General features: G+C 34.5%; 1 protein-coding gene across 4 annotated transcripts; it reads left to right on the top strand.

The window, feature by feature from the left end:
* The first annotated feature begins 609 nt into the window (after positions 1 to 609).
* LOC128550303 (opioid growth factor receptor-like protein 1) lies at positions 610 to 22,368 on the top strand. Of its 4 annotated transcripts, XM_053529108.1 has the most exons (16): positions 610 to 632; positions 1,342 to 1,452; positions 2,010 to 2,108; positions 2,763 to 2,864; positions 3,760 to 3,858; positions 4,464 to 4,511; positions 4,779 to 4,857; positions 5,590 to 5,665; positions 8,512 to 8,581; positions 8,906 to 9,057; positions 14,513 to 15,203; positions 16,521 to 16,596; positions 16,871 to 16,946; positions 17,289 to 17,391; positions 19,849 to 20,000; positions 20,937 to 22,368. In XM_053529108.1, the coding sequence occupies exons 2-16, from the start codon at positions 1,429 to 1,431 to the stop codon at positions 21,307 to 21,309; spliced, it is 2,220 nt and encodes a 739-aa protein (XP_053385083.1). In that variant the 5' UTR covers positions 610 to 632; positions 1,342 to 1,428; the 3' UTR covers positions 21,310 to 22,368. The 4 variants fall into 4 exon arrangements, with proteins under 4 accessions (XP_053385083.1, XP_053385081.1, XP_053385084.1 ...); XM_053529106.1 differs by lacking the exons at positions 610 to 632; positions 1,342 to 1,452 and having other exon boundaries at positions 1,730 to 2,108; XM_053529109.1 differs by lacking the exons at positions 610 to 632; positions 1,342 to 1,452; positions 2,010 to 2,108 and adding an exon at positions 1,731 to 1,952.
* Positions 22,369 to 25,453: the final 3,085 nt, after the last annotated feature.

Below are 25,453 nucleotides of genomic sequence, written 5' to 3'. Positions count from 1 at the left end.
GCAGGTATTTAATACCCGCACGCTAGTTACCGCACTGTTGGATAGGAAAGAATGCCAGCGTGTCTGGAACAGTAGACAGCGAAGTGTATTTTATTGTTTTTCTTCTCTGGCATTGGTTTATTTTACCTGGGCTTTACACATTTGTAATGCAAGGATTTAAAGTACTCACTGAACTGCTGTATATGGCAATGAGGAACGCCTAAAAATACCATATATGGAAGGCTATGATACAAAACAGAAAGAACATTAAAACTCTCGGGTAAACAATTTATACTCGGGGGCTACGCCCCCTCGTACAAATCGTTTACCCTCGAGTTTCAATGCTCTTTCTATTACTTAATGCACGAAAAGAGATTATATGTCCGCGGAATAATTTCACGACGTCGTAGCCCGAGTGAATTATTCTGGGGAATTATAATCGATTTGAGTGTATTAATTTAAGTAAAACACGATTTTGATATACATTATTCGATTCTAATATGCTGTTAATATAAAACAGTACATAAAATATAGCAGCGCTCTTTCTTGGTCGCAACAAAAATATTGTCGTCATCGCACGTTAACGTGACGTCATTTAAGCGTTAGCGTGATTTAAAAGAAACAAGCATATTAGAACGTCCTGTAAAAACAAGGTAAGGAATAGTGACACCATATTTAACTTGCCATCCTTCCGATAAATGAATGTTGATATTGTTTTAATGGCTCAGATACATCAAACATTAAACATTTGTATAGCTCGGATGTCATAATCTAGAGTTGAAATTATATCTCGACCTCCGATTATATAGTTTTATTCCAGGTTACGAGCGCAGCTAATGAGGAAGATTAATATTTTAATGGAGACATTAAGATGATCATTTAGTATGGTATTGTGTACACAGTATACCCTACCCCTGTGTAGGCTAAACGTATGTGTAGGCAGTACGTTTTACCTGACCTCCTGCTCTGGAGGTCATTGACATGTGATGTATGCAATATTTGGATATGTGTTTCTAATTACGGATGTAATGCATTCATGCTCATGTGTTTAGTTCATATGAATTGCTATGATACCTTGCTGTGTAAATGTTATTATATATGTAGATATAATATAGATAATGATGATGCTGATAATTAATGGGCCAAGTTGTAAAATAAAAGCTGTCGTTTCAAACATGCAGGTATCTCAACCTGAAAATCATGGAGTGTTCAAATTTTGTATAAAGGTTTTGACTCCAGCTGCATCAGGCAACAGTCAGTATTCAGTTCGTGTATTGTTCCATTAAGTTATTGAACATTCGCACCAAACGGGAGAGATTATAATAGACAATGAAAATGCTTAATATAGATATTGATTGACAGCTTGCAGTATGTGCACAGAAATATTCTCGGGAGTGATAAGAACAGGTAGATGTTAGATTTTGCGTGGATTCGCTGACCATTGACGATATGGGCGCACTAAATAGCAAGAAGGTGAGGATCTATTTAAACCTTAATTGATACATATAGATCTACAAAATCAAGGTCAGTAATTAATTTAATTATAATTGGTAATCGTATGCAATATAGGTTTATTTGGTATTTTATCATAACCGATTATACTCTGTAGAAAGATATTGCAAATTTAACTGTTGAATTAATAAAATACAAGGTATAGATCAATAGTACGTATCGTTCGATACTAAATCTAAAACGAAAGTAGTGGTCATAAAACCAGCAGAGTTGTCTCTCTTTCTACTTTCGGTTTCAAAAGCGGAAGTAAACAAACCTTGTATTATTAATGCACAAGCTAGGACAAAGGACAAACGAATGATTTCTATAAAATTGGGACTAGACAATGATAAGAAACTGTAGCATTAAGAATGCCACCACCAGTGGTTAGACAGACGTTAACAAGTGCCTCTAGGGCTTCAATAGCTGACGAAAAGAAACGACAGGAAAAAGTAGCTCATGAGATTTATCAAAGATCTAAGGTATGTGGAACAATTGTTTTTCGCTTAGACGCAACTCAAGATGTTAATGCTTTACAGAAAGAGAAAGGGAATAAAAATGAAGGCAAGAGGAAATCACGAGAAGTCGGTAGACGTTTAGCCGAGACTAGGATCACAAATGAACCGGCAAATCGTATGGTAAGAGCATATTTTGATAGCGAGATATATATACCAACAGATTTCATTGCCTTGTCAAATTCGTGTTTACACTAGCCTTACTCATTTGACTTATCGGGATTACTTATTTTATGATTTGATATGTCATCCCTCTGACGGAGACAGCGACAGTCAAACGTTATCACGGTCCTATTATTTGGACTATGTTTACACATACAAAATGTACATGTTACACACCTTATAAACTTAAGAATGAGCTCTTTAAAACGAATAAATTTGAAATAAATACGTAACGTTGCATTTCATTAATTGAATATTTACAACACATTTTAAATGTTTGATCTAACAATTTATATAGCTCATAACTCGTTGAAAACTGCTAAATGAAGTTTTTTGTTTCACTTGTAGCTATCTATAAAACAATGTACTAAGTGTTGTCACATAATCGTCGACGTTGGTTGAAATGTTTGTCAAGTTCAGTCCACTTTTCTTGAAAAAAAAAAGATCTCTTTAAAATAGCTAAGAAACTGTCAACACTTGTTTAATAGCATCATCAGATGAATAAGTAGGCAAAGTCCTGTAATTTGTTCGAACTTTATGGCCCTTGTATAGTTAGAACTTGAACTGTTTTTTTTTTTCTTGATTAAAACCAAATAACAGCTATTTACATTGCAGAGAGAAAAATACGACCCTAGCAAATGCTGGGACAACAGTGACCTGTCCGGCGGAGCTATGGGGACTAGTGCTAGTAGGGGAATGTCCCCTACAAATCACAATGTATGTTATTCAACTTTTGTTTGTTGCTAGGAGCGTCAGTGGCTGAAATGTCAAAATTTTAACTAGTAGGCCTATTTATCTGTTACTGATTGAAGAGAAAGTTCTCGCAAATTCAGAAATCTCAATGCCTTTTGTGACAGAAGTTAATACGGAGTAGGTAACGCTTTAAAATAGCAATCCGTGCCACACGTCCCGCTAATGTAGTATAAGAATCTGTATTTCACTTGTGAACGCCATAATTTACATTTTCATTTTCATTCCATAAATATAGCATTATAGTGTTCACTCGGTGAAATATATTTTGATCTTACTCTGAAACAAACAAATATCCTCTATTTCACTGATTGAAGATGCGGATGAAAATGTCTGGCCCGAGGGTAACGGCTATTGGCTCTGCCGAGTTACCGCAAATTAGTTACCCGAGAGCCAGATATTTCAATCAGCACCTTCAACTAGAGATAGATACTTTTTCTTGCATGCCAAAATTCTTAAATTAGAAGAATTGAAGTAAAACGAATGATTTTTTGAGGACTGTTTTATTATAGAAGCGTATGGATTTAGGCATCCATTCATAAATTGCAGCACGGGGTGTAAGACGGGAATCCCATGTCTGGCATACAAGAATGTTGGTCTATACATGATGTTGTGATATTCAGAGGAAAATAATATTGCTTATGTTTACGGAGGTCTTTAATAGTGTTTTGGAAGCAGCCACTTGTTTGAATTTCAATGGGAAAAAAGCGTTAGAAGTTTTTAGTGAACATGGTAAATTTGGGTGAAATATCTATTTTTAATTTTGATTAGAAAAAGGCTCCGTTATAAGTGTTTTGTGAGGAAAATTGGTTTTATTTTGTCTGCAGATTAATAATTGGGAAAAACATGTTTTATTTTGCAGGGCGGTAGTATTACACATGGAAAGGACATCACAGGTAGAAGTGGACAGTCAAGTGGAGCTACTGCTACTAGCAGTAGAGGCCTTCCTCCAAGTCTCAAGGTTCGATTCTCATCACATTTTACCTTGCATATACTGTCTACTATTCTGTTACAGTGTAAAACAAACCAATTAACTTTCGTAAATGTTTTGCACCGTACTTATGTTGTAAAGTCTGCAAAGTGGCCTGGTCTGCCCCTTGAAAAATTAAGTGAAAACTAGCAGTTTCTACTACGTTGCATTGAAAAATGCATTTTCAAGCTTCTCTAATAACAATATTGTTAAGTTGTTGTTTTCTTTATCTGTTCTTTTCATAAACATAACACACACTGGGCATAATTTAGAAATATGTTTGAATGATTTTTAATATAAATTCAAAAGGTCTACAAGGCTGAAATTTATCAGTTAGAACATTAAAAATGCACTTTTGCATGCAGAAAGCATATTTTACCCATTTGTATCAAATGGAACTTGGAAATATAAAATTCTATTGAAATTATAGAAATTCTTTACTCTTTATAGCTAATTTAAAGAAGCATTTTGGTACACTGCCATTAATGTCTTAATTTCATTTTGTGAAGAAGTGCGGAGAGTGTCCGTCAGATAGCTACATGTATCACAAAATATTTATTCCACGGTTTGAGCAGAAAATCCCTTGACATTTTCAGATTCAGTATTCAACTGCCAGTGTTACAGATCCCTATGGATACACCAGGGTATGGGCATCTTTGGTTTCCATTTGATTTTAAACAATTTCTTTCAAGTCTTGAAAAAGGTATATAAAAAACCTTTCTTTTATGTAAGAAGCATATTTGTTATCTGATACAGAATGTAAAACAAGAATAATTAATGCTTGATATTATGTTGCACAAGAGTATAATAATGTAGAAAATAGTATTTCTTACATAGAATTCTGTTGTCGCAGCCATATTTATTCAATGGACACATGATGCATAATAACCTTAGTATGTATTTTTTTCTAGATTTCAGCGTCAGAGAGAAGGCTATACAGCGATAACTGGAACTTTTACCGGAACAAAATTTATTCTAAACCACCACCAGGTTAGTAAGAAGTTACACCTTGTCACTCACAGCTGGCACTACAGGCTTGAGTTTGCTTCCTTTACTCACACACTAATCTAAATCTATCAAACGTATGCATTGAATTAACAGAAAGATCCCAAAGGATCAGAAACTATAACACACAAAAAGTGTCTTAGATGTTTTACCTTTACATTTTGTACTCTTATTTGCAATGGTACTTTCGTTTATTTGCAACAACTTACGTTTCAGCCCGCCCGCTTAGCTCAGTAGGTAAGAGCGTTGGTCTACGGATCTCGGGGTCGCGAGTTCGATCCTCGGACGGGGCGTATGTTCTCCGTGACTATTTGATAAACGACATTGTGTCTGATATCATTAGTCCTCCACCTCTGATTCATGTGGGGAAGTTGGCAGTTACTTGCGGAGAACAGGTTTGTACTGGTACAGAATCCAGGAACACTGGTTAGGTTAACTGCCCGCCGTTACATGACTGAAATACTGTTGAAAAACGGCGTTAAACCCAAAACAAACAAACAAACAACTTACGTTTCATCAGTAAATATGATTCTATTGATGTGAATTAATGTTGCATAAATTATACATTTATTGACCGGCAGGCTATTCGATAATTGTTTTATTACATGACTCCGCAAATAAAAAGTCCAACAAATCGACCAGTCAGCAGCATAATCTGTGGACCGCTGATTTATAGAAATTGATGTGTGATAATCAGTACTTTTTTGTGACTTTCAGGGCATACAATTGAAGAAATGTTAAAATGGAAGGGAGACTACGGTATGCTTGAAAGAAACCATCGCTATATTCAGTGGTAAATAGTTTATGCAATTTAATATGAGCTCCCTTACTAACTGTTGGCCCAGTTAGGTATAACTTGTTTTTTTATTAATATTTAAGCAACTTAAACTTGATTATCGGGGACCGAGTGGTTAAGGTCACTGACTTTAAAGCGACTAACCCACACATTGTGATTTGTGTTTTTTTTTAAATAAATATCACGGTGCAACGAAAGGCAAAATGCCGCCACGGTTTTATATATTCGCCTGAAACTTAATGGTTGATAAGTTTCTTGTTTCCAAAGTAGGATCGCATGGCGCTGATCGACATGAAATTAAGGTATCTTTTATCCAACAATGTCACTTATCAAAGAAAATGCGTGTTTAATTGTTTGCGTCTGAGTTGATATTATATTATCAATATAAATGCCTTCTTACGATTTATTTAAGTTATATATTCTTTATTCTAAATAAATATACGTAGCTTTGCATTTGCTAAAAATCGTGCATTGTGATTACTTGTTTAATTGGAATATATAAACTATTTATATTTGAACAATATATAATATTGTGATCTGTGATTATGGGTTGAGGAATAACAAGTGCAATTTCCATGCGGATCGTGTAGAAAAGAATGCCACGCCGAATGCCTATAGCGTGTGAGGTAACTTAAGTCAGTGTTTAAAAATAATAAATATTTTGATCCTTAGGCTACACAACTTGCAAAATAAGTTTCAAATGATAAACTAAGTAAGGCAGTTATAATATACACTTGTTGACTTTCCCAAACAAAACGATATACCTTGAATCATGAAAATACATGAAAACACTTCGATTTCTGACTCCCATTGCGTAAAACCTATTTTTAACAAATTTTGCAGTCTGCTAAATAACTGATCTTTGATAAGGCTATTACAGTAAAATGTTACAAAATATTTGTTAGAATCGTAGGAATTAATGAGAAATTAAATCAGATAACTGTTAAATCTACCATAAGAAAAACACATGATGAAATCCCTCGAAGATTCTTCTCATTTTACATCATTACGCATCTACTTTCAAGATATATTGATTACTATGAAAAGTTTTTAAATTCTATTTGAAATACTCGGCGATATATGACCATTTTGTGTCGATTCGGCGTAAACCCCAACTCACACTCTATTTGAAATATTGCATGAGATTTTAAACGAGAGTAAACACTGCATTATTTAAGATATCTTAAAAGGAAAAGATTTCATAAAACCATCCCTGGAGATGCTTATGATTATGAAAAGCTCATACTTGAATCTTGCCAACAATACCCAACACAACTTGATACGGAAAGGGCTGAATCAAACATTAACTCTGCCAACCCAAGGAATAAATGAGGATTAATATGCAAGTTAATTAATTATTCCGTATTCCATAAAATCGTTATTCATTATTCCATTTCTAATATTAAAATGTTTATTCATCAGATTCATTTTGAAAGTGTTTGTATCTTAACAAAGTCTGTATTTGCAATCAATAATACGCCTACATATACTAGGCTTTCATCATCAACACGCCGGACTTCGATATGAGTGCTATGCGGTTTACCATAGATAAAAAAATATTTCTCATCAATTTATGAGAAAAAGTTTTTTTTATGTAAAACACCATGTCACTCTGCAAGTACCTCAGCCCTGGTATAAATTTCATACATACATTACGCCTCTACTAGCCTTTCTGATCGGCATTTCGCTTAGATTGCTGTACAGGGCATCAGTACTTAGCTTTGAATGCTATCTAGATAATGTGTTTTACCATATGTAAAATAATAATTATCATAATTCATGAGAGAAAATGTTTTAAATGTTTTATAACCAACAAAACATGTCATTGCGCAAGTATTTTAGCTCTGGTATTAAATTTATTTATACAAGTTACTCCCCATTTTGCTACATTACGCGTCATTTTGCCACATTACTCTACGTAACCGTATTTTTTCTCACTGACACGTAATGTTTGCAAGGTGCTCGCCGAAGGAATCCCGTTTTTTATAAGCTGTAAAACCCTTATCAGAAATCGTAGACGAATGTTTTTATTTTAAATTTATTAGAAAAACAACGATTTTCAACAGAATTCGATGAAGAATACATTGTTATAATATCAAATATGCGACATAAGGGTGAATATATGAAAAATTGGATATTTCAAGATCTCACACCACGATGTGTGGGTTAATCGCTTTAAATCAATTGCCCCTCACCGATGTGGGTTCGAGCCTTACTCGGGGTGTTGAATTCTCCATGTGAGGAAGCCATCCAGCTGGCTTACGGAAGGTCGGTGGTTCTAACCAGGTGCCCGCTCGTGATGAAATAATGCACGGAGGGGCACCCGGGGTCTTCTTCCACCGTTAAAGCTGGAAAGTCGTCTTATAACCTATAGTTGTGTCGGTGCGACGTTAAACCCAACAAAATAAAAAATAAATAAATAAAATTGATTATCAGTCATATATAGGACTTTATAACAAGATACATGTAGACAATGTGACAAAACGAAATTATGCATATCTGCTTGTGATTGTCTGATCTAAGGAGTCTGAGTTTCTATTAATAAGACTCCAGAAGTCTATCTTTAAAAAATATTTAAAATAAACACCCGTCGAGTCGAGTGTGGTAGGTGTATTTTGGTGTTCTTTTTTGAGCACGCTCGCTAGATTGCGATCACCCAGTGTTCAATTTGTATTTTCAGACGACCCTGTTTTTTTGACGTTTCATTCCTAGTGTTTATTTTATATATAGGGGATACTTTTAAAGACAGAGTTTTAGTGATAGAATTTCAGACTCCTTTGATTTGATATTCATTTTACAACTATCAGCCTTGTGTAAACCTTTGTGATTATCGTGCATTTCAGGCTGTTTCCAATACCTGAAGGAAATGGTTTGAATATGTACGCTCAGCAATTATTTGAACATGAAGCACAAGTAAGTTTAATCATGTATACTTTCTAAATTATGTATACGACATTCAAAAAGAGACTGTAAATATTTTTTTCAACACGTCAGTAAACAACCTTTCCTCGGTCAGTTTCCAATGTATTCTCCGAGGATCTAGTTTATTATATGATAAATGATTATGGAATTTGACAGTCCAAAAGCAATTAGCATGCTGCACTATTCACAGTTTAACCTAGTTTATGCTATTGCGATAGTAAAACAAAATAGTTTGATAAATAAATAAAACGGCTACTTTCCATCTTGGAGCGTGTTTGTTAAAATATATATTTGTGAGACATTGCCCTTTATCAGGCTATTAGAGATGACGACTCAGCATCTGAACGAGTTTTAAAGGCGTATAAAATGATGCTAGACTTCTATGGTATGCAATTGGCCTGCAGTATACAAGGAACTGTGAAAAGATCAAGTAAAGGCTGGATAGACAGATACGATCATTTAAACAGGTAAGCAGTGTTGCTGTGGATAAGAACCTCATAGTGATTACCAGCACATCGCCATATGACACTATAGTTAAGAGTTTCCAAATTAAGTGGTTTTGTTTTTGTTGGGTTTATTCCACTCTGACACAATTATAGGTCATATTGCACTTTTCGAGGAAGACCCTAGGGTTTCTGGACTCAGGGCAGGCACCTGCAGTAAGCCAGCTGGATGTCTTTCTCACGTGAAAGAATTTTACACACAAAGCGAGGTTTCGAACCCAGCGTGGTTAACTAGGCAAGTGATTCAAAGTCAGCGACCTTAACCACTCGGCCGCGGAGACTGAAATCGTCAAGTTGAAATATTCTCAAGAGTTACAATATCTTGTTAGAATAGCTTAGTCTGTACTACGTGTTTAAAATACTGTTTTTATGGCCCCCTTTGAAGCGGAGAGTATATTGATTTATTCATAGGACCTACGAACGTCGAACAATTATTGCCTGTGATCACAAGGTTTCCCTATTGTTTTGCGGGTCGTATCGGTAGGTTAGTAAAAAATACACGACAACCGTCAAAGGATCATTGCCTATGGTAACTGGTTGTCCCCTATTATTTTGTGGGTCGGTATGTCAGAAATACACTACAATTGTCATAGGAGCATATCCTGTGGTCACTAGTTGTCCACAGTTGTTTTTTGGTCAGTAAACAAAAATAACTGCAGACGTCAAGGGATCATTTCCTTAGATGTTGTTGTCACTAGATGTTTGCTGTTCTTTTGTGGCTCATTAGGTCAAAAGTACACTACATTCGTCACATGATCATTGTCTGTGGTTACAAGATGTCAACTGGTGTTTTGTAGGTCAATAGGACATCCAGCTAACTTTGGCAGGCTATTTTGGGGGCATATATGTGTTGCAGATAGCTATTGTTTAAGTATTTCTGATGGTCATCTTGGATAAAATATTTCCAAGAAACTTCTGTTACGTCAATTTCCATACCTGACTTCACATGATATATTATAACTACTAAATGACTAAAAAAGACTCCTGCCCATTACAGCCATTATAGAGTTTAGCTTAACATGACCTCTTTAGAGACATATTTACAAATTACTTGCAATTTGCATATATAAACACTTAAAAATATGATTTGCGTGCGGATTTAGTTTTTGAATGAAACATTGATTCAATAAGCGAACAGCATCAATTAAAGGACTAACTTGAGATAATTATTAACTACATTCAACTTGTATTTAACACCAGTAAACTTATTTTAATTACAAAGATTTAATATGGGTACTTTTTAAAACTGGTTTTTGAACTTGATTGAGTAGCTATTTTTATGGTCCTAATCCTCTTGTTGTACTGTGAATAAAATTTTCAGTGACTGTTCTTGCCGAATAGTAAAGGCCATTTATGAAAAAAGGGGAAAAAACTCGCAAAGAATTGATTTTTGGTGAAAGCATTAAACAATATGTATGTAACAGCATACTAAAAGTATAGAATGTTATCATGGTGCAAAATGCATTTTTTGGGGTAAAAAGTTTAAAAATATAATTGAAATTGTGAATTTCTGGAATCGGCCCATAATGATGTCAATATTTTTATTAAGAAAGCGAAATTTTGCATGGTAGTAGACAATTATAACACAAAAAAATTAAGCTCATGACTATTTTTAAAAAAATCCAATATGGCCACCAAAATCCAAGATGGCCGCCATTAAATTCTCATTTCACAGGAAAACCGTTTAAGTATGTCACAACATAAGTTCAAATAGTGTGAAAAATGACCAGCATCATAGAAGATACACACATTTTATTTCAAAACACACGAACTTAAGTCTTACACAAATTCAAGATGGCTTCTCAATTCCAAGATGGCCGCCACAGGGTCATTTAGACAATACAGACCCCGAATAAAAAAATGTCCCTAAAATTGGTTTGACTGAAAATATTTTTCTTGCATCAAACATGACCCCCATTTTTTCTGATTTTTATTCAGCACTGACAATATTCATCAAGAGAATGTAAGGTACAGACATTTAAAGTAGGTCCTGATGTGTGCTACAGCCATTGGAAATATGACAATTTTATATAGAATAACGAAGAACAGCTATTTAATGTGCTGTAACATATAAGGGTACATTGGTAAAAATTGAAATCTGGCCAGATGAGGATGGGAAAGGTCTACTTTGACTAGAATTTGATAGAAGATGGCAAATTTATTGCAATTTCGCTTTAAATATTGTTAAACACAAAAAGACCACATTTTCAATGTATTTGTGTGTATGCACAGTACTTCTTCTCAAAACTGCATTTTGGTATCCTAACGATTGCTAATTTCTAGTAGTCAGAGGTACAGTTGAACATATTTTACAGTTTAAATGTGTAATTTGCACTGACAGTGTAGCAGATCACAGTAGAAAATGACAAAACAGGGCAAAAGTAGGCTACAGATATGATAACTGATTGAAAATTATGTTGTGACAGCTGTTTTTGCCAAGATTTGACGAGTTCCCCACGTTACTGAAATTGCCATAAAACCTTAGAAATTGTTGGTATAAACTAAAACCTTGTATTTAGGTTGTTTCTACATTTCAAATGAAACTGGCACAATCTTAGAGAAAAAAGCTTTTCTTATAGGCATACAGGCACTTAATAGGAAAATGGTCAATAAATCGTAGTCGCGTAATGGCGGATTCACATAGTCCTCATTTTTTGCTCTTTAGAGCTTTTTTCCTTATTTTCTTTGCAATATTTGCTGAAATCAAATGATAGATCTATGCCTGACATGTAGGTAGCATCTTCATAATAAAATAATAACACTACAGAATGTGTCATGTTGACTTAGATCATACACTACCACTAGAGGGATCTCATTGTTTAGCTAATTTTGCAGTTTGTGTGTTTGACTGAAAATATTTTTTCTGCATCAAGCATGACCCCTGCTTTCCTTTTTCATTTTATTCAGTATTGACAATATTCTGCAAGAAAATACAAGTTACAGACATTTAAAATAGGTCCTGATGTGCGCTGCAGTCATTGGGAATATGTGAATTTTATAAAGAATAAAAAAAGAACAGCTATTAATTGTGCCATAACCTTTAACAAAAACATTAATTGAATACATTTTACTGAAGTACGATTCGCAATAGCATAAAAATCTATATCATAACAACATTTCCACATAGCATATGTAAATATCAGGATGCGAGTTATACGACACAGGAAAATGCTTACGCCTTTAGTATCTAGAACAATGTAATGGGTCCAGTCGCGATGGCGACTGTCCTGTGTTAAAACGTAGAGCTGGTGAGACCATATACAGTACCTTATAAATATTTTTTTTCTCTGGCTACCTCGCCTAAATGATTCATGACTGTAATGATTTCAGGGATCAGGCGAATCACTCAATGTTTCAAACTAACAACCTTCAACTAATGATAATCAGCTCAAACGCCTATAGGCTGGGAATACTGTGTTTGACTGTTTTGAAGTTCCTGTCGGCAAATGTCTTTGAATCGGCAACATACAAGTGTCCTTTCGCATAGATGTTCAGCCGGTGTTCTCTTACACGAAGCTGCAACTCAATATGATTGCCATAACTCTTGGATGCTCAGCGCTTATATGCTATAAAATACAGCATTAAAATGACCCCCAATGCATTGGCTGTACTTCGCCGACAACGTTGAACCTCGTTCTCTTCCTGATTCAGAAGATTACCGGTGTTCTCTTACATGAAGCTGCAACTCAATATGATTGACCTAACTCCTGAATGCTCAGCGCTTATATGCTATAAAATACAGGATTAAAATGACCCCAATGCCTTGGCTGTACTCCGCCGATAACGTTGAACCTCGTTCTCTTACTGATTCAGAAGATTACCAAACCAAACGTCTCTGTCTCAGATTTCTGATGATCAGCCTGTATTTGCTATTGTCTATCCCGTAAAGGTTTAATTTGACATTGTAATTCATCTACTTATCTATACCCTAGCAGAGGTGTGCTTTGACTGGTGCTATTAATGGAACTTGTTTCTGATTGGTCCAAATTCGAACATATTTTACATTGAATACACGAGTACTTGATCTAACAAATAGTTGGTTCTCTTTTACTATACGATTGTATTTAACATATTGTGTGATGCTGAGATCCAGCTATGACTGTTATTAACCCAAGTCGTTCATAAGGTTATAACACATTAAATAGCTGTTCATCTTTATACTATATACAATTGACATATTTCCAATGGCTGTAGCACACATCAGGACCAATTTAGAATGTCTGTAACTTACATTTTCTTGAAGAATATTATCAGTGCTGAATAAAATCAAAAGAAAAGCGGGGGTTATGTTTGATGCAAGAAAAATATTTTCAGTTGAACATACAAATTGCAAAATCAGCTGAAAATGAAACCCCAGATTGCGGTGGCAGTATATGATCTAAGTTTCCATGACAAATTCTGTCATGTTATTATTTCATTGTGAAAATGCTACCTACATGTGAAGCATAGATATTTCATGTCATTTCAGAAAAATAGTTGCAAAATATAAGGAAAATAGCTCTACAGAACAAAAAAAAGGAAGAAAAAGGCTGAGTACTGTTTGAATCTACCATATTTTTCGTGCCATTTTCCTATTTAATAAAAAAGAAAATTAACTGAAAACACCTTTTAATGTAATTTTGCCTCATATTACTGAGAAAGAAAAGTACCCATATTCATATATTTTGTTAATAAATAAGGAAGTTATCGCTTAGCTTTACAACAATTTCTACTGCTGAATGACTCGGCAATTTTATCTGTATACTTCACTATTGCCTCGTATTGAATCTGCTGGCAGTATGTTTTCCATCTTAGGTAAACTACATACTGTTACTAACAATAACCAGCTTATTATATGTAAAACAATAATATGAGACAATTTGACATAAAATCGACGACAATTCTGGTTTAAATGTCGTTTTTATGGCGGCCATATTGGATTTAGGACGCCATTTAGTTTTCTTCTAAATTTCTAATTAGTTTACATTTTGCACAATATAGTAATCTAATGTAGTGCCGAAGTTGGACCTCGTAAGATGCATAAATCAGTTTTTATAAGACGATTCCAGAAATCCGCAGTTTCATTAATATTTTAAACATTTTAACCCCAAAAATAGACATTTTGCATCATGATACTTTTCTATACTTTTTATATGTTGTTGCATACATCTTGTATTACTTACACAAAAAATCAATTCTTTGCGAGTTTTTTCCTTTATTTGGCATTTTGGCCATAAATGGCCTTTACTAGAAGATCTACAAACATTTTCAGGCATTGCTCGACAACCTAGGGCATTTGTATACAGAAAACATACTTGAGTGATTAGAAGATATTTATTATAATATTGACACAGCTTTCTTGTATACACATATTTTAAGCATTTTTGTCAGTTTTGAATTTGAAGGATGTAATAATGTTTTGAAATTCTATTTTCGGAAGATCTCGCCACAATTTACTACGGATCACTAGAATTCTGAAGTCTTTGGGTGAACTGGGATATGAACGATTGCAAGCACCGTGGGTAGATTTTCTTATCGAGGAAGCGGTGGTTAAGAAAGAGTTGCCCAATCTCAATGGTTCGTGTCTAATGCACTGGGTTATGGCTGTGAAAGATGATGGAGAACGAGAAGTGTTGTTCAGAAAAGCTAATGGTCTGCCTATAAATCAGGATAATGCTGATATGGATAACATTGGTTCAGAATCTGAGGATGAAGATAAAGAAGGGGAAGAAATGCAGAATCAGAATAATGCAGAAATGCCGAGTCAAACTCCTGAAACTGGTGCAAACCAACAGGCAACAAAGGACGCTGAAGTGTTGAAACACATTGATAAAGCTACGGCTATGTTTAAACAGACAAAAGTTGCAGAATCTGTGAACGCTGCTTCTGTGTCAAAACAAAAAGGCGACAAACCTGATGAAAAACAAATTAAGGATAATTCTGAAGCAAGTCGTGCAAAGACTATGGATAAATCGACAAAATCTGCAGAATTTGTGAATTCTGCTCCTGCATCTGTGTCAAAACAGAAGCATGAAATACCAAATGAAAAATCCATGAAGGACAAAACTGTTCAAACAACAAATGCAGGAATGAAATCGACTGTCACGGGAGAAACAGCATCTGGAAAGCAGGTGAAATATATTATGTTTTGCAACTTTATGAGAATGTGATATACACACGGAATAAAATTCTAATGCCTCAAAATCTATAACAGTTATGAAGTTTATTTTGTTTATAGCTCTTGCAAGATCAAAGTTTCGGCCTCCTTAGCCAGTATGCAAAACGTCCAGTTTGGAATATGTTGAATTTATATCTTTCATTTTAAAAACATTTAATATTCTTATATTCTATTTAACATTGTAATTGCATAATTTCAAAGATCAGGACTTGGAAACTTCATAGTCGAGAAGCTTATATATTGAATTCCGTGTCTTTGATGGTGAATTTAAGTTTCACATATAATACTCTAATAAAACACTACGGGATATGCTTGACTTTCTACTAATATGATATTGTAAAATACTATAGAATGTAATATGATTTTCAAGGTCACAGTTTGGTCAGATTTCGATAATATTTGGTATGAGTTATAAATGTCTGGTGAAATTTCTGTTCAATCGAATTGATTTAAGTGGAGTTAATAGAACATGCAGTTCTTCCCTTTCCAGCTAACTGCCTGACATCTTTCTGACTTTATTTCCAACTTTTCAGTATGCATGTATCTCATAAATATGAGATGATTAGTTCCAGTTTAGAAAAAAAAACATTGGCCGCGTGTCGAATGATCAGATTTGTACGATGTTAGAATAATTTAGTTTACTCATAATTTTAAATGGAATTGAATATTAATATAACTATATCCGTGTTTCCCGATTTGGAAGTAATGTTTCCTGTTCGGGAAGCTTTGAAATTAAGAAATATAAAAGATGAATAAAAGTTTTGTTCGAACATTAAAAAAATATAGACGGTAGGAATTTAGATATATTGTTTAGATTTGACTTAGCAAATATCCTTTAATGACACCATGCTTACTGTTTACTCTTTTGCAACGGGCCTTTTGAAGGAACCAAGTAAAACAATAATTGGGAACGCGTTAATGTTATAATGGAAGTCTTTGGGAATACGGCTGGTGTTCTCTAACCACTTCACAAACGGGAAACCAGTTTCTTTATTTAGAAATTGGGCAAAAACCATAATTCGGTTTCCCCAACGGCAAGTCACCCCTCTGTTAGCAGTCAGTTTCATGTTTTTTCTTCATCCCGTTTTATTTTTTTTTATTTCTTATAAGCCGTTCTGTAACATGAACTTTTCTTAAGAAAGATTATTATGCTTTCACTGGTACTTGTTTTTATTGTCAAAAGTTAAAAGTTTTTGTTTAAATAGTATCAAGAAATAACTAAAAGTCATGTATGTTATTTTGATGCTATATGTTTTACTTTTATCTTCAGTCTACAGGAGAATCATTCCAACGAAGTGACAACTTGAAATTTTATCAGAATATCATACTTTCAAGGCCTGCATCCGGTAAGAAACAATTTAAACATGTTACATCTGTGTTTTTTAAACTTTATTCTAAAACGTTCTTATGTTAAAAGCAAGCTTTTCATGCTCTTCAAATTAAAAGGAATATCATTTAATATGAAAACTGCCTTTTGTGACCAGTATTGAAGTGTCCTCTGAAATAGCTATCTTAGCAAGAAAAGAAGTACTCTTTAGATAAAAATGCAGGTACGGTACGCTTTTGAAATGTGGAAAATTGTAAAATTAACTTTAATAGCAGTATCATTTTATATTGCAGGTTTTACAATAGAGACTATTTTGAAACATAAAGGAAATTACAAATTCTTTGATGACTATCCGGGCTTTATACAATGGTAAAATTAACAGTTATTGGTAAAATTTATAAAAAAGTATGCAATTACTGAACTTTGTCGAGTTGCTGAACCGATTGATCAGCCTTCAAATAATTAACTCGGGATTTGTATGAATCTTAAAATGAAAATTGTCCTTCATATATCAGTGTTGTACATTTGTAATATTTACGAACAATATTTGACAATATTTGACCTCAGTTGGTGTACTTATTTGGCAACACTCTTTTGCGTTTTACACCACAAGTCCTTATTTAAGCCTGTGTTAAAAGATAAGATAAGTTTCAAGACATTATGATAGTACTTAATATGTAAGTAGATATAAATGTATGCTGAATTATTTAGGTTGTTTCCTGTTCCTGAATCCACGGGTAGGAATGCAGAAGCTCAGCCGCTATATGAACATGAAGCAAAGGTATATACACCTAGCACAATTTTAAGATCCAGGGTAAGGAGTTTGTATAGTCAGATGGTCAGGCATCTGTCGTCCAAAATTTACATAAATATTTTACTTCTCTAAAACTTCTCACTGGTCAGCAATTACAGCAAACTGTCTGTAGTATTCTTACTCCTTCTTAATTATGTTGAAGTGATTGCGCTTGGCTGATTTGAGAGGCCATGAGAGCTAAAAACATAAAACCATTTAAACGACTTCTTCTCATGAACACTTGATGAATCATCACCAGACTTGAACTATAGCATCCTGATAGGTTTTTTTTCTTTCATGTTTGTTCAAATTGATCCACATGGCACTTTGGAGGCCGCCAGAGCTAATAACAGAAAAATCTTTGAGCAACCTCTTCTCATGACCCAGATGGTGGACATTAACCAAACTTTATCTGAACATCTTTATCTTGACCTCTGTCAAATTTGTAAATAGTTTTACTTGTGTTTTGCCTACTAAAATAGAAAATTCTAGAACAATTTCTTTATATGACCCATTGGGTGATTTTACCAACTTGAGAGTGTAGGATCCTCGTATCAGTCTCCCCCAGATTTTCTTGGCCCTTTTTATTGGCTGCTAGAGCTAAAAATAGAAAAAGCTTAAATCACCTTTTCTCATGAATCATTTGATGTATCTTTAACAAACTTGGTCTGTAGCATCCTTGTTTTCTCTAACATTAACAGTTATATAAATAATTTCTTTTTCGAATTTCCACAGGTAGAGATGTTTTTGTTTTCAATTTTGTGTACAAAAACACCATATACCGGACTTTGATCTTCGAAATTCATTTAAAAGGACCCCTCCGTCTAAATGTTCCTCAATTTGCTTTTCAAGATTTATAGGTTCCCGATGTATGACTACTGTAACATGATTTGTGACGGAAGATTCTCATAAAACGAAGTTGGAAAATTATATTTTCATATTTGGTGTTATTGAGCACTTACTACCCATTAAGAAGACGTTTCCCGTTTGCGAGTTTGCTGTCATTTACTTGTGAATCACTCAAACACCTGTTACCCTCAGTGACCTCGGTACATGTCTTTGAAGCTTACCGGCATGTTACCGGGAATTGAGCGTGTACATTTCACTGTGGGAGGAATTTATCGATAAGCATTTTGCAAAACACTCGGTTAGGACAAAACCAAAATTTTGTTTGTTTGCCGCTTTACTCGTTTTTATTTCTGTTCATTAACGTATTTTAGATCGAATTTGTAGTCTTGCTATTGCTTTAAAATTCATAAGGATTGTCCTTAATCGGCAAAAGTTTTACGTGACTTCTGTTTTCTCAGTACAGTTTCTGAAATAAAGAAGTAATAGAATCGTGTTATCGGTTTATTTTACTGTGTTATGCACTAATGGATTAGTCGACTCAGTCCGTGTAATTGAGTGTGTTGGTTCCAGCTTTGATGGTGGAAGAAGACTCTCAGGTGCCCGTACGTGCACTATATCATCACGGGCGGGAACCTTGGTAGAACCACCGACCTTCCATAAGCCAGCTGGATGGCTTCCTAACATGAAGAATTCATCTCTCTGAGTGAGGCTCGAACCTACCTCGGTGAGGGGCAAGTGATTCAAAGTCAGTCACCTAAACCACTAGGCCACGGATGTCACGTGTATTTGAGCTGCATACTATAATATTGCGTATATCATGTATTGGAGAGTACTTTATCGAACACATTTGTTTGTTGATAGAATGCTATGGAATAACAACTTCTTTTTATCATTTCATTATATCCAGCAATAGAAAAAAACTGAATTTGAATTAATTTAAATAAGGTATGTCATTTTGGGCTGCCTTGAAAAGACAATGTTAGTGGTAATGTTTGAAGATATCAGATAATTATTATAATCATGTTATTTCTACCTTTTTGTTCACATCTGGTTGTAAACTTGAAATGATATAGTGAGGAAGACGTATTTAGCTGGTTTTACTTCTGTTGGTTATGAACGCGCCCATGTTTGGTCAAGAACTGGCTAGTATCGGACTGTTTACACCAAATATGAGGTGACTGCTCCGGTTATGTATGAAATAGTTCAAAAGGTAGTTCCATGTTATTGATGAAACATGGTGTTATGTGGCATATAAGGATGTGGCAATTTTGTTTTTTAATTTTGCTTAGTTTTATTGCGACTATTACAGTGAATTTCCAGTTTTGTTTTTTACTGTTCTCTAAGAAAGTGTTCATGTACGTGTAATTGTTAAACAGTCAATTTCATGGGTGCATTTTAAGAGGATGTTGTATTTCTTAACAGATTCGTTTTCTTATATGTGACATATTACAATATTTTTAATCATTGGAAAGAAAACATATTATACTAACTGGCTATATATGGTTTTCATATCATTGAAACTCTAAAGTACTGAAAATGAGGTCTCAAGGTTTAACTATTTAATGACGTAAAGAAGGAATTGAATAAGTATGTTGGGACCTATTCTCTAAGTAATATCTCTTTTAACAGGGAATACGAGATGATGATGAACTCAGCTCACGAGTTCTTGAAGCATTCAAAGTGATGTTAGACTTTTATGGCATGTGGCTCTGTGATGAGGTTAAAGGGAAATTCAAACGTATTAAAGAAACATATAAGGAGAGATACGAATATTTACAAAGGTAAAACTGGAGTACATTTTATGAATATTTAGAAAATAGATATTTGATACAGTTTGCTATTATAGGAGACTGTAATATACTCGAGGACTTAAAACACATCCAGTTTATGCATTTTACGTGATACATGTCTTTGTGATTTTGTGATATATGCATAAAGCGACTATCGTTCATAAAGGCCATATTCCAGTTAATTTAATTTGGATATGTCCTCGTCAGAAAAGAATATGTACTATTTGTTTAAGTCATTACACTGTTAAAAAATAAGTAAATAGACCAGTTTTTCCGACGATGGAAATTCAAATTGTGTGACATTTACGTAATTTAAAGCATTTACGTAAAGTTGTCAGACTCTTATCGATATAACGGGATAGCGTTTGTCATAGTCTCATAGCGCAGTGAAGGTTGTAAGACTTGAATTACTGCACGAGCTACCTATGCATACATGTAGGTGTAAATGACCACGTTTAAACTATCACCAAAGGAACCAACACTTCGGAGAAGAAGAACTTTAATGAATAATAAAAGTGAATGTCAAACTATTTGAATAAATGTTGCAAGAATGAAATGATTTCCATATAAAGATCATGTGATTTTAAACTTCTTTGGTCAATTTACATTTGATAGTTAGAACCAAGCTAGTCTGAAACGAAAAAGAATATAACGTTACTTGTTTACTAAATACGTTCGGACAGAATTATTAAGTTTGTTTTTGCAGTAACTCTAGCAGGTATGCAAATTTTGATTTCATACCTCATGTTTTTATTTCGAAGTAAATGAGATGTGAAACCATGTGTTGTAGTCCTGTTTGGCGCCATATAATCTATACTGTGTTGGTGCGCCGTAAAACCAAAATAAATAAATAAATGTTTGAACTTTGACAATGGTCATTTATTTAATGTAACATATTTAGAAATGTTTACACTTTTGGTTTTGTAGGTACACGGTTAATTACATGAGAATCACCCGAATCCTAATATCTATTGGCGAACTTGGACTAGACAGATTCCAGTGTCCGTGGATTGACTTCCTTATTTCTGAGGGCATAGACAATGCATTGTTTCCAACTCTTGGTGGACACAGCATAAAGCATTGGATAAGTGCAATAAAGGATGAAGGAGAAAAGCATGCAATGTTTCTAAAATATCAGAAATTAGCAGGACATAAGGCACTCATTGCTGATACAGAGGAAGATATGGAGGTCTCCAACGATGTTTATATTGCACACAACACAGAATATAGCACTAATGCAGACGTTGACTATGCTAGAGCTGAAGGATATTGGGGTTATGATTCACTTGATTTTGTGTAGCAGTGATCGAAATCGGGCATTTTGGAAATTAAGTAAATGCAACCTAGAATCACGTGCCTACTGATCTTCGAATGTATAAATCGAAATAATATGATCTTTATATTGAAGAGGTTTACAAACACATTTCTCCACAATGTACAAAGTTCCATTAGTACGAAATCTATGATTTTCTTTCCCGTCATTAGTGTTAAATTTAAATCATGCGTACATATGGCTTGTCATGCAGAGAAACTTCTCGGAATAGAGAGTTATCTGCGTTTTACCTGACATCATGTGCTTGCTGGTGCGAAATTCCGCTTCTAGTCTGTATGTATTGACCTTGTCCACTCGCAGATTTGAATGTGATATGATGGAACAACTTTTATTGTAGTTAGTAGACAACTCATTTCATCCTTACAAGTGGAGGAACTGACATGAGTTGGTGTTGATGTTCTGCTCACTTTGTGTACGAGTTCGAGCTTTGCTCTGGCGTTTAAGTGAGCTGGCTTACAAAAAGTCGGTAGTTATAGGAAAGTGCCAGCACGTGGTCAAAATTATGTCAGAAGAAGCATATAGGGGACTTCCTCCACCATTATAAATTATAACATTGAAGTCGCCATATGACATTTTTTGTAAAAATACGAACATACCGTAAAATCATACTGTTATTATTGCTTAGGATAGGAGAATAGTTTATCCACATTGTAGTCGTAAATATGTATATAAGTTCACTTTTTTATGACTTCATATTTGAATAGTTTTAGCATTGAGTCTCATTGCAAATTGTTGAAGAAAAACAAGTTGAAGGTCATTGCATTTGAAATCAGTAAGTGCCTGAAGTATACCATCAAGCGAGTGGCATGCAGACTTTCAGGTTGATAGAGGATGGGTATGGGACAGTTGTGCTTTGAAGGAGTTTAATTTACTTGTACAGCACTCTCTCATTTTTCATTTTCTTAAAATGAATCGAGTGAACGTAAAGTAAAACGTCAGTTTTGATGCAGCAGTTATGCGAACATTAACGGTTGTGAACACATGTTGAAAGTTCTGAATTTATTTGATAAATTATTTATTAAAGTAGTTGAAGTTTCATCTTGTATATATAACAACGAGTTACAAGTATTTCGTTGTATTTCTTATAAAGCCCCATAGGGTTTATTTCTTTTAAAGTCTCATAGGGCTTTTGATTTTATGTTAAATACAGATAATGCAGCTGTCCGAAATGAGAGAATGCATATCGGCATGGTTAGTAAAACCACTAATTTCAATGTTACACATTATCTTATACAATCAAGGCCATAAAGGGTTGGTGGGGGTGGGGGGGGGGGGGGGGGGTAATTAAAACAATAGAGTCAGTTATACTTTTACGATATCGGTCGGTTTGCGTAGCGTTGTTGGTAGAGAATCGAATCAATGATATTTCTGCTTTAAAACGGATCACGCCTCTAGTCGCGATTTTATAATATTTATTGTACGGAGCCCGAAAGAAAAAACTTTGAAAATCTTCTTTATGGTCCTCTAAAAAGAGTGTTGAAATTATTGCCCTGGGGTGAAAAGAGGCCCTTTCTGGGGGACTATAAATAAACTTATACTTATGTAGGAAATTATTATAGATCTTCTTGTCAAAAACTTGAAGGCCTAGGCTTTTGATATTTGGTATGTTGCATTGCCTAATGGTCCTCTACCAAGATTATTCAAATCATGCACCTTTATTAGAAAGAGGCACGTCGGCCGGCCCCACCTAAGATGTCCGAAGTATTACAAAGACTTATATAGAAAATAAATCTTCTTGTCTGAAAGTTCAAGGCCTATGCCTTGTTTGGTTTGTATTATTGCTTAGTTGAGATTGTTAAATTATGCCCCTTGGATGAAAAAAAGCCCCGCCCAGACGTATTTTTTATCTTTTCAGACAAAGCCTTGAAATCTCGGTGACATGTGCAGTTTTGCACATACAGTGATCTTTAAACTGACTTTCAGCGACCATGAATGTGACCTACTGTCTTGCTATTTTAGCATCAGTTTGACATTTGATACATGTAGCTCATATTACTCAGATGAGCGATGCAGGGTCATTATGACCCTCTTGTTAGAAATGTTTATACGTTTGGTTTTTTAGAAATGCGGTAAATTATATGATAATCACTCGAATTCTTCTGATATATGCTGGCGAACTCTGGTTGGACAGATTCTAATGTCAATGGATTGATTTTCTAATTACGGAAGGTTATGATAGATGATACAAAGCTTCCTACTCTTTATGGTAGAGCAAACAGCATTGAATTGGTGATGTAAGGAATGATGGAGAAAAACATACAAAGTTTCGAAAATACTAGAGATTAATAGGACGTAAGGCTCTCATGGCTGATAGAGAGGAAGATATGGAGATTTCTAACGATGTAACAGTAGTGCAGGACGTACATAATACAGAATGTAACACTCACAATGCTGATTGTCAAGTGTATAAATCTAAACAAAAATTGATCTACTTGTTTACAAACACATTTTCCACATGATACAACTATAAAGATGCCATTCTCTTTAAAAAGCTAAATTATGTGTCATATCGCTTGTCATGCAGAGGAACTTCATCTAACTTTTAGCTTGACATCATGTGCTTGTTGATGCAAAAACCGCTTCGAGGTTGTATGCATTGACCTTACCCTCCACAGTATTAAGACTAGAATGTGCTAAAGCGAAACAACTTTTATTTTACTTATACAGAGAGTATAACAGATGTGAACTGATTCAGTTTGTGTTATTGGTCTGCTCATTTTGGTAGCCTTTAAGTGAGTTGGCTTACAACATGTTGGTAGTTAAGTGATTACAATTATGTCAAAAGGAACACATTGGGGACGTCCTGCACTACTGTAACATTGAAGTCGCCATATGATATTTTGTTAAAACACAACAACTTATAAGACCGTATTGTTAATCCACAATGTATACATAGGATTGAGAATCATTTCACCACATTGTCATCGTAAATTGGATGTAAGTTCACTTTTTTATGAATTCAAAATAGAAGAGTTTTTAACATAGAAGCTCATTGCAAATTGTTGAAGAAAAAGAAGTTGAAGGCCATAGTATTTGAAACCAATACTGTACAGGGGTTAGTGCCTGAAGTATACCAACAAGCGAAAGAGGCAAATAAACTTTCAGGTCGAAAGAGGATGGGTGCGGGATAGGTATTACCTTTCCGATGTTCAAGAAATTCCAAAATACACCTGTCTGGTGTACTTTAGGGGAAAATGTTGCCTTGATGAAAAGCAATGTTTGGCATTCAGTTATCATTTATGATTGCAAGGAGTTGAATTTGATTATGAAGAAAGTACTCTCGCAATTTTCATGTCTTAAAATGAATTGAGTGAACTTAAATAAATGCCAATTTTGATGCAACAGTTCTCCGAAAATTACGGGTTGTTAATACATGTTGAACCTTCTGCATTTATTCGATAAATTACTGCTTGAAATTGTATAAAGGGCTATTTTTCCGTGTAGGTTTTCTCGCCTGTCATGTGTTCCCATGTTCTCTGTATTTTGAATAAAGACTATTGCAAGAGAAGACACGGCATTATACATAAACGTGTTGAGTACTAATCTGTTTTGTAATGATTTAATATATTTACATTTGTGTTTGATTTATATTCATATCATCATTGAAGGCATTCGATTTCTCCAAAGGCATTGCTAATTTTGAAGTTATTTCACTTAATCATCTCTGTTTAACGTATGCAAATGGTTTCAAGTTGGTCCCCCTTTTAAAGGCCATCAGTCTGATGATCAGAGCCAAATAAATAACCATTTTTTAACAATTTCTAAGTTGCTCGATCTTTAACAAAGTTGAGATGCGGTATGTTCGTATAATCCTTAGTTCCTCGGTCAAATTTGTGCAAATGGTTCTGAATGGTTCCTTTTAGCTGAGATGAGCGTCTTTTTGGCCTTTTTATTTTGATTAAGTATTATGCATCTTAGCTTGATACATTAACCTACTTATTAATACCACTGTTTAACAGCCCAGTTATCCTGCTTATATTATTTTTACGTTTCGTGTTTACAGTTGCGGTCAGGTCAGCTGCCATGTGACAATTTGAAATTTTACCAAAATAATTTGTTTTCAAGACCGCTGCCAGGTAAAAATGGTAAACGATAGTATAGAAAAACAGTT

The sequence above is a fragment of the Mercenaria mercenaria genome, chromosome 17, assembly GCF_021730395.1.
Source record: "Mercenaria mercenaria strain notata chromosome 17, MADL_Memer_1, whole genome shotgun sequence".
NCBI lineage: Eukaryota > Metazoa > Mollusca > Bivalvia > Venerida > Veneridae > Mercenaria > Mercenaria mercenaria.
This window is presented reverse-complemented; position numbering and strand designations above follow the sequence as displayed.

What these genes read in the sequence shown, in the direction of transcription:
- LOC128550303 (XM_053529106.1), top strand. Translation starts at nt 1,842, where the DNA reads ATGCCACCACCAGTGGTTAGACAGACGTTAACAAGTGCCTCTAGGGCT. An exon ending in AGATACGATCATTTAAACAG is followed by an intron (nt 9,058 to 14,512) that starts GTAAGCAGTGTT and finishes TATTTTCGGAAG; the next exon opens with ATCTCGCCACAATTTACTAC. An exon ending in TATCCGGGCTTTATACAATG is followed by an intron (nt 16,947 to 17,288) that starts GTAAAATTAACA and finishes TGAATTATTTAG; the next exon opens with GTTGTTTCCTGTTCCTGAAT.